The sequence below is a fragment of the Apostichopus japonicus genome, chromosome 4, assembly GCF_037975245.1.
Source record: "Apostichopus japonicus isolate 1M-3 chromosome 4, ASM3797524v1, whole genome shotgun sequence".
Taxonomy (NCBI): Eukaryota; Metazoa; Echinodermata; class Holothuroidea; order Aspidochirotida; family Stichopodidae; genus Apostichopus; species Apostichopus japonicus.
The window spans coordinates 2,389,933-2,403,925 of NC_092564.1; the positions used below are offsets into that span (position 1 = coordinate 2,389,933).

The 13,993-nt window shown below is 38.7% G+C and overlaps 1 protein-coding gene across 3 annotated transcripts in view; it reads left to right on the top strand.

Moving 5' to 3' along the window:
• Window positions 1–13,993, top strand: part of LOC139966118 (transient receptor potential cation channel subfamily M member-like 2) — a 69,228-nt gene that overhangs the window by 45,830 nt on the left and 9,405 nt on the right. For 2 of the 3 annotated variants that reach the window (XM_071968830.1, XM_071968831.1), the window contains exons 13-18: window positions 230–455; window positions 3,650–3,709; window positions 4,137–4,201; window positions 5,558–5,630; window positions 6,850–6,978; window positions 13,491–13,739. In XM_071968830.1, coding sequence (XP_071824931.1) covers window positions 230–455; window positions 3,650–3,709; window positions 4,137–4,201; window positions 5,558–5,630; window positions 6,850–6,978; window positions 13,491–13,739 — 802 coding nt within the window. The remainder of the gene's footprint in view (window positions 1–229; window positions 456–3,649; window positions 3,710–4,136; window positions 4,202–5,557; window positions 5,631–6,849; window positions 6,979–13,490; window positions 13,740–13,993) is intronic. The other variant, XM_071968832.1, reaches the window with a different exon arrangement.

Here is a 13,993-nt window from a genome sequence, read left to right on the forward strand (position 1 = left end):
TTCTGATTATAGTTATAGCAGTACTGTCAGTGTTAATCTGCGTTTGGATTTGTATCAGACCTAACATAGTGTGATATTTAATAACTAAAAATAATTAATATATTTAATAGTAAGCAAGTAACTGTTGCATGTGACTTGCCCCATTCCCACAATGTACTCTCACCTTCCAGAAAGAAATTGCATCTAGTCTGAGCATTTAATTCATCTCATATCTGTCATATTTATATAGACAATATGACAAGTTAGCGATAGACGTTCTTAAAGAATGTTATGATGAGAGAAAAGACTGTACCGTCAGTTTCCTAACTGTCAATCGGCCAAACTGGGGAAACACCAACTGTCTCAAACTGGCCGTGCTGGCAGAGAACGATAAATTCATCACAGAGTTGCCAGCTGAGGAACTTTTCACGCATATCTGGTTAGGGAAAATTTCAGAAGAGAATGCTGTTTGGAAGGTTTGTGACTCCCAAGTCTTGCAGTAGCAAATAGATAAAGTAGAAATATGAAACAAAACCTCATTTTTATTACAAGTGTTAGCAGGGAACTGTAACGGGCAACTTCTTTGTTTAAGGATTAACTCTAGAAAGTAAGCAGATAACTGACCAGTACTGCCGTGTAAAGTATACTGTAAACCTAATATATAGAGCTATACTAAAGCAACGTGTGGGAGAGAATGTTTGATATTCAAGATGTTTCCAACACTTCACCATTCTAGTACATGTCTTTTAGGTAGGCATATGGGTTACAAGCGTGTGTCCTTCTGTTACATTGCATTGCGTTTAATTCTTGATGCTGGTTTGTATAGCACCCACTCCAAATTCTCAGGGCTATCGAGATAAATTACGGAGTTAACATCATTTACCTGTCCCATATACAAACGCACTCCAATCTAACCTTACCTTAGTACTGGTAACATTTTTGCACTGCACCTCCAATATTTCTCTCTAAGGTCATTATCTCTACTCCTTCAGACGCCTTTGCACACGTGTTTCTGCCAGGAGTTTCGATCGTAGTTTCACCCTAAACAAACCGCTACTTTAATATGTTTGAATTTTCCATGTTTATGACTGCATGTATTCTCCCATTTTAAGATCGTCACTCACTTGGAAATTTTATTATGTGTACCGTTTGCGCGAAAGTTTGGAAAATTAGTTATACTTATATTATCCTATAAGAGTTGTTTCTCGCAGTTTTGTAAGGTGTATTAAGATAAGGAGTCTTTAGGAACTCACTTAGTTCCACCGAGTGTTCAGCTTCCCACTCTCCCACGGGTTTGTTTAACGATAGTTAGACGTTCAGGCGCATGGCTGTTTAAGTCCTTTAGGCTCGGAGCCTAGGCTCTAGAGTGTACCAAGCTGGCAAGGCCTTTCGGAGTAAGCAGAATTTTTTATTTACCCGCAAGCCACCCCCTCTGATCTGGGATTCTTTGCCGAGTTTTGAACTCCTTCGATCAGGCCGTGTACAGATGGGTCTTCCTTGTTACCAAATTTGCATGTTTGTAACTTTACCGGAGAATAAGGAGTCAGCCCCCTTTATACTGGTTAAGAAAAACATAGCCAAAGTCCTAAGAGGATGAGGTATAAATTTAATTTTGAAACCCCCAGGAATTTCAGCAGAGGTAAAGGAACGCCTTACAGTTGAGCATGGCAATGTCTTCGTTTACGTACAGAGATCCCCAAAGAAAGAAAACAGAGTAGCTCCTCGTGGACCTCGACCTGGCATCGCGAACGGGCATGAAAATCGCATCGACGTTCACCAACCAGCACCGAAACTTATGAAATTATCCCGGACTGGGAGGCGGCTCTCGTTCTATGGCTTTAAGGTCCTTTGCCCAGGCTCTTATATTACCAGTTTTCTTCCGTTGATGAGATAGCTATAGTCGTAGTTGGGTTTATCAAGATTAGGGGTTAAAAAGCCCCATGCTCCCTCGAGACGTTTCTACTTGTCTAGGCATACAGACCTCGCTCTAGATGCATAGGTGTTGGTAATGACAGACCCCTCGGTGGGGCCCGTATAGCAACATTCGTTTTTGCCAGTTAGACAGTCTTCGGCTACTTTTTGTTTACGACCCGCCAACCGAGGAAAGATGCAATCAGACATCTTGGTCGACTTGTTACCAGTTAGTTCCTCCGGAGTCATCAGGTAAGACGTTGGCTGTGTGTTGGGTACAATAACCAGCTTGAAGGACGTCGTTTCAGACATCGTCGTTGCAGAAACGGACCTCTAGAAAACCCACCTCCTGAAGTGCTACAAGCCGGAAGAGTCGGACATTAACACATTGGGTTCGCCTCCCACCACGCGACCCGGCTCATCTATACTGGTGGCTAACTTCCAGCAGTAACTGGCAATGGGACGTCCAGTAACGGACAACAGACACCTCACATCGGATACCACAAGATGGTCCTCCTAGGAGATCCTAATCGTTCGATGGTGGCCCAGGCGAACCTCGTTTCCATTTCTTCTCAGCCTCCTTGTTAACTCCCACTTGTCCTTTCTCAATTTGCTGTCAATATGGTCACGGCCGCATGAAGACCTGGGGAGTTTCAAACGAACAATTTCAGATTACAGCGTCGCAGGCGCCTCCAGGCCCTACCAGTAACCAATGAGGATATCTGCTTAGACGATAATGGGGACATGTTAATTAATCCCTTATCCAGGCAATTTGCCCGAAAATATGTTCATATCGAAAATTTCTCATTTTTCGTCAGTATAGAACAAGTTATGGTTTCCTCCGAAAGCCTCAAATTCAGGGGCATGCAGAAACACCATCTCTAGATTACACGTCTGCTTGATTCGCCCTCATTTCTCTACTGGGATGAAAGTTGGGGCCCGCGACATTAGAGGGAAATCCTCGATTGTCGACGGGATCCTTAGAGCGACCTCCTGTAAGACTCCATTGGCTTTCGTCGCTTCTTACGTGACCGTCGTTTCCGCATCAGAGGCCTATTTTTGGACGTGCGGTGTTGTGAGATCCTTCGTGCAGGTCCTGCCCGTTGGGTCTCACACCACAGTAACACTGCCATTCTGCGCGGATGTCTAGGAAACAGGTACCGAGGTGTGATGTAAATATTCCAAAACACGGGTTTCTACGAACTGGTATTTACGAAAAACATTAATTACCTGTCTCTCCCACCTATTATCTCCACACATACTTTACAACTCTCCCCTACCTTGGACGGTGACGGCTGGCCGTCTACCTTTCTGGGGATTGTCCTTCCCGAAGTAGCTATTTGCTTCTGTTTGCTGCAGGAAGTGGTTCTGATACAATTAAGCCTTTAACCTGCAGTAACTCAGTGAGTGATACTATCACTTTTGGCTATTTGATGTGTTAATGAGACTAATGATTAATCTCTATGTCATTGTGTCAGTTACCTTCGCTTGTTTTTTTCTAACGCTCACTCAGGGCGATATCTCTTAATCGACCGACTTGGATTTTCTTTGTCTACAACTCTCTCTTTATCTTATCTTAGCGCTAACAAGAATGGGTAGATTCGAAAGAGAGGAAAGTGACCTTAGAAACGGTTATTGGGGGCGCAGTGCAGGAATTTTACCAAATCTTAGGCTAGGGTAGATCGGAGTGCGTTCAGTAAGTTCAGGGTTTCTGCGGGCAATTATTCATCTGATATATATTTGTTGTATTTTTCAATAGCTGTGTCTATGTGCGTTCTGTCCCGGTCTGTGTATTTGGCTTATTGAATTTAAAAACGATGTGAGTATAATATGAAACCTCTCGTTCTACTCCTCTGATTCCACTTTCCTTCCTTCTTAGCCATTCCTTTTATCCAGTAAATGTAGACTGTTTTATCTCTGTACATTAGAACCTTCAAGGACACTTAAGTGAGAGAAACTTTCTTAAGAGTTTCAACAATGATAAAGAGCATTAAGTGTATAAATCTAAATTCTTCAAATAAAATAACCCGTCTATCATAATATTACAGCAGGATATCCTTATCATCAGTTCGATAAATTGAACTAACTGAAGAAGGAATGGATTCAGCTCATCAGTGTTCACACATTTCAATATGCAACACCAGTACTTGCTAAATATCATTGCAGCATTTTCTTAGTGGACTTAGTATAGCGTTATGAACTCATGCTTACACTAATATTGATATATGTTTGATGATTACTTTAAGTCTAAAGATAAACAAACCACTGACGTTGAAGAAAGAGGAGAAGAAAATGATCGATCTCAAGAGCCGTAAGTTACTATGGAACTATATCGTACTTCTAGTGAAGAAACAAGATGTAAACACACTGATAATATTTTGGATTCGCAAACGTATAATATGTAATATTGTGTGAATATTTATTCGCAGCAACAGCCAATTACAGGTCCTTTATGTCTCGATTCTACAAATAGGGTTATAAATTTAGGTGAGGCTTATACGCTAACGGAACATGAAGTAGAAGATAAGAATCGGACCTTATGTTCCAAAGGCCTACGACTAACACACTCAAACCAATTTCTACTTTCTAACAAAAGCCAATCTCAAGACAAACTCCAAAACCTCAATAAGCTGAACATGATAATAACATCGTTAACATCTCTCTTATAGCTTGGCCTGATTCTAACAAACTGATTTTTATAATTTATATTCCTATGAATAGCTAACGTTACTCATAATGTTTTTCGGAAAATGCGGAAGCTACATTTTCGGAATGTCACATGTTATACTAAGTGGTCGAACTAAGAGATAAGGTACACAAGGCAGAAAAACACTCCATGGTTGGCCATTATGGAGCATGTGAAGCGTTTGTTTTGTTATGCATATTGAGGTTCAACACACTTTAATTTGCATAATGTGTATCCTTACATCAGATTGATGGACTAAACGAGAAACTTGTTATGGTCAAAACCGAAGCAACTTAAGGTATTGCCCTGTCGCGTAGTCTCAACTCATGCGCGCGGACCTTGTGTTATGCAATTTTGGTAACATGCCAATCATCTAGACCTTTGGAAACAAAGACAGTGAGCATAGCTTCCACATAAACGGATTCGATACTGAGAAAAGCTAAGGATTAATGATAATAAAAGAATATGTAAATCTCAAGATTCTTAGAATCAATTTCGGGCTTTGAGGCAAAGACTGAAAATGTATCAATGTTATCATGTTCCGTGGATACGGGCAGAATACATCCTGTGTTTCACCTCTAGCCTTACTCTTGTCGTTATTGTCTGTAAGTGTCTCGTAATACATCCCTACTTTTCCATCTATATCTCTACTTGAAGAACCGAGCCATAACGGAACATTAGTATAAGCACATCTAAAACATTATAAGACACTGAAGAACAATTGATAATAATGGAATACATGCTAAAACAATTTGATTGTGCAGGTTTCATGTATGCACAATCAACGTGTAGGTAGGTAAACACGTTAGTGAAATAGTGAAAAAGCTTACATGCATTATTTCTGCCATGGTAAAAATGCCTAAGTGTCGTACATATGAAACTTGAAGGTCTATCTATAATTTGATGCAAGCATGCTGGTCTATAGATGAACTTAGATGTCCACCTTTTAATCATTTTTTGCATTGACTTTCTCAACCGCAGTTGTCCGATAATTTGCTGGAAAAAGTTTGCCGCCTTCTACTCCGCACCTGCCATCAAATTCACGTTAAATTTGGTCAGTATACATATATTTTGTGCACACTTACAAACACATTGATATTATATCGAAGAAAACTCTATTCTATGTTCATTTGAAATCTCTGGTAGATAACGTGTGTCTAGTATTGGATAAACTCACCGTGAATCCAAAAGTGACATCCAATATGATCATTATTGGTATCATTTGATGTTCATTCATAGTGACTTGAGAAACAAAGTTACACATGCAGCAAGCCCTCTGTTATCATTTTCATATTACAAATTCAGCGTTACTAGAACCAGATACTGTCTAAGTTTGATTAAATTACATTGTAATTACACAGTGGTAATATACCCATTAATACTGACAGAGAGATTGGTATTAGTTTGGTCATATTTATAAAGATATTCAGAGTATGTTATCGCATAACCTTTGTCTGGATCTTTCATGAGGAAACTGAATAGTAAAGTTAATTTTATTTTTTGTGTATAGCGTAAAATATGGCAACGTGCTGTAAATATACAGTTCATTGATAGAACAATCTCACAAGGCAGTTTGGTAGGTGACGAGTATAGTATTTTGTTTTCTGTCTGTCGGATATCAATCGACAAGTAAAAGCCCTACATGAATTTTATTCTCAAGGAATACTTGGATCAGATATTATTGATAATAGTGCATCTGATTTGTGAAAGTTTGAAATCAGATAATTACATTTGGAAAAGGAGTATTTACGGATTGTAATATATATAAATATATGATTATATATATATATATATATATATATATATATATATATATAATAAATAAATTAAATAATGAATGGCTACTTTACTATATATACACAGATTTTTTTTTTTAACAACACACGAAACTCAAGATAATATTGAGGTGTTAGTAATATAATTAATATGTTATCATCGTTTTTTCATGGTCATGGTTCTTTTGTCATACCTGGTGTGATACATTTACCTAAAATCAGTGGCGATTAATCTGATCATAACATAAGCAAACAAACCAATATAGTGTGATTTCCCTGTAGTCTACACATACAATCGATGATCTAATACTTTTGTTGAGTGATCAAGAGTTTTCGTGAAATTTAACAAGCTTCTTTGGTCTCCAGGGAAGTGAGTTCCACATCTGCTCAAATATCCTAATATTGTTTAACGTTCTATAGCGTAATTGCCAAAGAACTATGACAGTTCTACTTATTTAATTAAATCTGTGTTGTTTAATTCTTAATTGTTGTTTCTAGGTGTCCTATTTAGTGTTCCTTATCCTGTACAGCTGTATCATTCTGCACGATTTCGAACCAAATATGGGAGTGTGGGATTGGCTGCTCCTCGTATGGGTAGGAACCTTCTGCATAGAGAAGTTTAGACAGGTACAAACATGCATGTTGTTTTCATATGTTGTTCCTCTATTTATAGTTCTCTGGTCTATAAGCATATTTGAACATGAAAACCACTACATACTGCACGGGATCAATGGTTTATTTTTACCTCTTTTATGATGTTTGTGAAAAACCTTTAGATGAGTGTCTTCAATTATGTGATATTAAGACAATTGAATAAACACTCTATAAACTGTTATGCTCACCGCGCAGCTGTTGTCACTTGAACTCCAGTTGATGAGGCTATAAGCAGAAATTCCTGTTCTTCTCAATGAATGAGGTTTTGGTTTGATTTGATCAGTTGTAAAAAGTTTTGATCCAACACACCAAAGCATCATGTAAAGCTCCATGTTACAAACGATCGAAAAGTCAGTCTTTTCAAAAGGTACACGTGCAAATTCTTTTAGACACGTAATCTTTCAACCATTGGTTATAATCCTAAAGGTTAAGGTTATAACACTTTAACTAGAACTGCATGGTTTGTTCACTACTTTAGATACCCTCAAACGAACTGAACCTTAATGGCAGATTAATCATTCAAGTTGGTGTAAATTAGCTTGGAATCTCAAGCGGTATGCCGATTTAACTATGACAGAAGAAAATCTATAAAAATCTATATCAGAGGAGTCTTCTATCTTGCATCGAGTCTAGCAATTTAAATTGGGTTTTAAAGATATATGAAGTCACTAATGTAGTCTGGCAAAAGATGTTCCTCTATGAACTCTTTCACATGGTCAAACCTTTGGTGGAAACCAAAGGGATTTGCCAAAAAGATATAAACCTTTAACTGATGCAGTTTCTTCAAGAGAAGGCTCACTATCCTTCATTCATCCATTCACGTACAGAGCCATTGCAACAGTAACATATAGCATAGTATGAATCCTATTTATAGAGTATATATGGTTTTGGCGTGTTAGAATGATAACATCGTCGACACATATATACAAGGACTAATGTTACTTATTGATAGGGAGTAAGCGAGCACGAACATTGTTTGCTGATTTGAATGTGTGCATATTCAGGTGCGTATCCAGGGGGGGGTTGGGGGCGCGCCCCCCGGGTAAGGAAAAGAGGAGAGAAAAAAGAGAAGAAAAAAGGGAAAAGGAGGGGGGAAAAAAGAAAAAGAAAAGAGGAAGGAAGGGAAAAGAAAAAGAAAAAAGAGAGAAAAAGGAGAAAAGGAGGGAGTAGAAGATAGCCAAGACCTCGGGAAGAGAAAGAGGAACAGTCATAGTTAAAGCGCTGATCCCTATAATATACACAGGGTAGCCAGTGACAGATCAATGACTACGGAGGGGTTGTGCGCCTCACCCTACCCCTTACACCGACAACTCCATTTTTGACGTTTCCATTTTTCCTCTCTCAATGTATCTACATAAATACTATATATGGTCCATCATAACGTGTTTGTGTGTATGGACCCCTTAAACAATTGTACAATTGTGCTTTATGGAACCAACTGTGGCTGGTCTTGAACTCGACCGAGTCGTCGGGGTACATGACGCATTTCGGGAAGGGGCGACCGCCCCCCCCCCCGAGCAATTTCAATTTCAATTTCAATTTCTTTATTCCAGTATAAATGATAACATTTATAAATAGGACACATAAAAGATGATACATATAAGACGTAAACATGTACAAAAATGAAAGCATGAAACAAAAACAAGAAGTAAGATAGAGGATTAGAAGTTTTAAAGATTAAAGATTAAAAGGATTATAACAGAGATTCTAAGAACCCATTTTGAATATAAATGGCTGCTCTGTAGATAAATGAGTTCTTAAAAAGCATAATTCTAAAAGATGGCAAGATAGTAGGATTACGTAGATTGTACTTGCTGGTTCTATTGCACAGAGAGATCAACTCGGAGTGAAGTGGGTGATCTTTAGAACTATGTATATTCTTAGCTAGTCTTATGAATTCATTTTTAGCAGCAGTGTTTACTTTACCAACAAGGCTTTCATAGTCGAGATTAAATATTTTGGAGCAGTATTTCAAGAAACTTCTAATTCTTTTCTTGTCCTTTTCAAGTAGAAAGTGATACCAGACAGGAACTGCATACACAATCACTGGCAGAATTGATGAGCTGAAAACCTTATCTCTTACATTAGAATGAAAATAAGGAGTAATATATGCCAACGTTGATACAATGTAATACACCTTAGACATCGATTTAGATATATGTTTAGTAAAGGTTAACTTGGCGTCAATATCAACCCCTAAGTACATAGTATGAGACACCCGCTCAACAATGGAGCCTTGAACATAAGTTTTCTGATCCCTGGTCTGAATGAGACCTTGATGTTTAATGTTAATGTTTTCAAAAATTATTTCTTTAGATTTCTTTGGATTAAGTAAGAGGTTCTTCTGCTCACACAAATTGACCATATTATCAATACAGTATTTATAGTCATTTTGATTTTCAAGGTGTGTCCGCTTTGAAATGTTACAGGATATGGCTGTATCATCAGCGTACTTAATTACATCACACCCCATTGAAGAACGTATATCATCTGTGTATATTGTAAAAAGTAACGCAGATAGAGGACCTCCCTGGGGGACTCCCACTGTAATATTTGATTCCTCTGAATAACCTTTCTGTAGCTTGACTTGTCGAGACCATCCATGTAAAAAATTAGCCAACCAATGTATAAGCCAAGGCTCATTGATAAAACTACACAAACTTTGGATTAACCGATTTGGTAAAACCGTATTAAAAGCACTTGAAAAATCTAAGAATAAAACTTTAGTGACTGTTGTGTCACTCTGATTTAAACCAGAAACAACACAATGTACGAGCTTGAGTATAGCATCTGTGCAGGACACGCCTTTGTTGTAGGCAAACTGATTTTTATCACCGTGTGATACGATGGCCTGCGTCAAGTATGGAAATAATAATTTTTGCATACAGTTAAAACCAATGCTGGACATGTCAATTGGTCTAAAATCGTTTACAGATGTTGGAATAGAGATTTTAGGCACAGGTGATGTTTTAGCATGCTTCCATAGGGACGGAATTGAATTCTCATTTAAACTTACATTATATAAATTAGTGAATATGCCAGCTAATTCTTCAGAGCAATACTTGTACACCCACCAGGGAATTTGATCAAAACCAGACGCAATTCCTATCTTAACAAGTCCAAATTGTCTTTTTACATCTTTCTTTAGTATTACTGGTGGTTCAGCAGTTGATAGGTCTGGTAGTATAAATGAAATATCTTTGCTCGAAGCATCATTAAAACGTCCGAAGTGTTGACTTAATTTTTGGCCAAACTCATCAGTTACCAAGTTTCTTTGCTGTTCATCTGGTTTCCGTATTGATTTGAGTAGATCCCACAGAGACTGTTTGTCTGTTGTTACCTTTTGAAAGTATTCATTCCTCCTTTGAACACATGTTTGTTTATTTGCCTCTGTAACCTGTTCCGTAGAGTAGTGTCACCATCATCAATTGCTTCCTTTTTCTCTTTCTCCAACTGCTTGATCTTATCATCGGCTGGCAATCTTTTCATAACTTCTGAGTGTGACATTGTCCTATAAGGAATGCAGATATCAGTTGTAAAATTGATGTAAGATGATACTACTTGTGTCAATTCATCTAAGGTGTCACACGTATCTGTAAAAACCCTCCAATCTGTTGAATCCAACATCACTCGTAAATTACTCTTCCTGGTGTCTCTTTCCTTTGGTCTTGGTATCTTTTGAACTTCTCGATAACGTTCTGTGTATCGTGGCATAATTAGAACACTGAAATGATCTGATGTAGCTATAGGATGCATTTTCTTGGCAGTGAAGTAACTCCAACCTTTAACGTACACAGCATCCAAAATGGTGTTAGATCTTGGGAAGGTGACAAAATTTACGAGGTTGTTGTAGCCCATTGTTTCGAGGAATGGTAAACGGTCCCTGTTGAGATCCCCAACAATAATGATATATGAACGCGGATTCTCCATTAAAATTGATGTTAAAGCATTTTTCAACGCTGCGTTCGAAACCGTGAAGTTTGCTGAAGGGCGAGTATACACATTTACGATAGTCATGTTTGATATGTCACTGGGCAGAAACCGAGGACGAGCTCTCACAGCAAGTAACTCAATGTCTGGTGTTGACAAGGTGAAACACACTTTGGGAGTATTGATAGACCATTCCTTCGATATGTAGGTCATCAAACCACCGCCATTAGCCGTGAATCCGCGATCTTGGCGGAACATGTGGAAATTCTGCAATTGAAGAGCCTCGTCAGCGACTTGGTGTTGAACATTCTCACCTTCCCATTTGTTTCCAACTTTCCAGTTTCGTTTCTTGCAAGGCAATAAAACATAGGTTCGGCATATTTCCAACTGTCTGTTCTAGATGTATAAATTTCCCCTGAAGACTGTTAATATTTGACGAGAAACCATAAGGAAAGCTGAAATTTGATGCCTTTGTATGCTTTAACCTCTCCTGAATACCGGCTCGTGCGCCTCTACGCCTGCGAACAATGTTAAGTTCCTTTAATCTATTGATCACCCGTGGCCTTAGTTCAAAATCGGTCATATGTGACCTTATACTTCGAAGCGTATCTGGGCTGTAGGTAAGTCTGTGGTTATCCATGTCCATGTGTGTTAGGCTATGCGGGTAAAGGCCTGTTGTTAGGCAAAACAATCGTGATGGTAACGAGTAAAAATAATATAAACTCACGAAAACTCTGCATACCAATCCTTTTTTATATTCCAGAAAAGCAAAGTGAAAGTTGTTAGTCCAGATGTTACATTTTACGTTGTACAGCGATGAGTAACAAGTCAACGATTAGTCAAAAACACGACAAAAATGTAAGAGCGAAAATAACTATCGTATCAGCTCAGCGAGGAGCGCCACCCATTTTTTCAAATTTTCTTTATGACATCGCTAGTAATTTCAAAATAGACAATGCTTAGATGCAACTTACAAGGCCTGGGAAGTGTCATTTCCAGCGATCTGGGAGGCATTTTCGGCCAAAATTTTTCTTGTACGCTTCGCGCCAACTCATGGTGGCGCTTCGCTTAGATAGTTTGCCTACAGGCTTCGCCCCTGCCTTGGCAATTACTCGCTACACTCCTGTTCGAATTTGTAAAGCAAAGAGCAGATATAACATCATATCAGTAAGCATTGAAATGCATGTTCCACGATGAACAGCGTCAAATACTGTCTATGTGTGTAGTTAAAGGCGTAGGAGCCCAATTGGATTTGGGGGCTGTAATGACTTGCCCGAAAAAAAGCCAAAATTTTTCGCGCGCGAAGCGCGCGTTCAACATATCAATGCCAATATCACATAAGCAAGCATCGGTCATTACAGTGCATGGCATCGTGTACCGCACGGTCCGTGAAAGTTCCACAGTATACCGCCAAATGCTATGTAAACAACCAAATGTCTTATGTAGATGAAGAAAAATCATACAGATCCATTTATGTCAAAACTCTCTTTTACAGTAGTAATGTCGGCCAAGCTTACAACTTTATTTTAATTACCAAGGAGATCATTTTTAACCTATTCATTGCTATTTATTTTTCTTTCAGTAGGTGCCCGAAAAAGATGGGCAAAATTTGGTTGCGGGGGGGGGGGGGAGGGGGCTGCAGCCACCGCCTCCTACGGGACCTACGCCTATGTGTGTAGTGTTCGGTTTCGATATACCTCATATCGGAAATATCTTCTTTTTTTCATTTCCTTCAACCAAGTTTTATAATAGCCATTATAAGAGGTTGCAATATTTCTACACCAATAAATTAACTGTGTCAGAATTTTCCAAAATTTCCGAAACCAACATTCTTCATCATACTTTCCTCTACTCGTGCAACTTTGACCTGTCTATTAGGGGTTCGAGGAGGTTTTTCTATATTGCTTGTCCATAGATTGAATTTTCTGCAACATTATGGGTATGTTTTGAAGTGATTTTATTCATGAGAAATGGGAATTTTCAAATTCTCAACAAATAATCGGCTTAAATCCTTCAAAAGTGGGGCTTTCCGATATTGTGGGCCGTGACGTAGAATCACCTACAAAAGCAATGATCCATAGGACATGCAATCAGGTCGAACATGATGTGTGACTGGTGAAAATCTTCAAAAAGGTTATGGATGGAAAAAACTTTTGGGAAATACTTGGTTCTCAGGCAAAAGTGTACATCTGGTTGGTCATTTTCAAGCCCGAGATGTGCTATTCCCGGTGATCTGGGGGTATCAAAACCAGAAATTTTCTTGTACGCTGCGCGCCAACTGATGGTGGCGCTCCGCTTAGAGAGTAATTCGCGCCCCCCGGGTTAGAAAATCCTGGATACGCGCCTGATATTTGATTATTGGAAGAAATATATCCAAATGCATCCTGTATATTCAAATGAAACACAAACCAACCTTCTTTATTGGTTTACGTGATATAGATGACTGACAGGTGAAAAACAACTTCCGCAAAATTATTACGTTCTAATGATTTAAACCTTCTTATAACCCATTATGGATTCCCTGGATTTAACATCTGCTATTAATATCGTTTCAGTTTGTCGGTATTGTGAGTTTCAGCTTGGGGCACAGAATTCAACTCTGGATGAAAGATTACTGGAACATTATAGACGCGGTTAGCCTAGGTACCTGTGTCATTGGTCTGGGACTAGACTTCTCCTCCAGTACCGACCAAATTGGTCACCTTTTGCTAGCCGTTGATATTATGCTCTTTTACATGAGATTGCTGCAGATGTTTAAAGTTAGTAAAATGCTAGGGCCAAAGCTCATCATGATTTGGAAAATGGTTGGTATACTTGGAATTTGAAACTACTTTATGTAACTCTTTCATTGGGTGTCTTGTCCATTGTCACTTTCAGGCTTTCAGATCGAACGCTCAATTTGGGGAAAATGTGACGTTTTGCTATAACGCCAAAGGGAATCACTGAATTTACCCGTAACCTTCAAATGGTAGAGCGCAAAGGTGCAATTATGTAAAGAGTGGTTTGGTGTTTAACTCAATCAGGAAACATTTACCTAGAACGATCACAGTTTCGATCG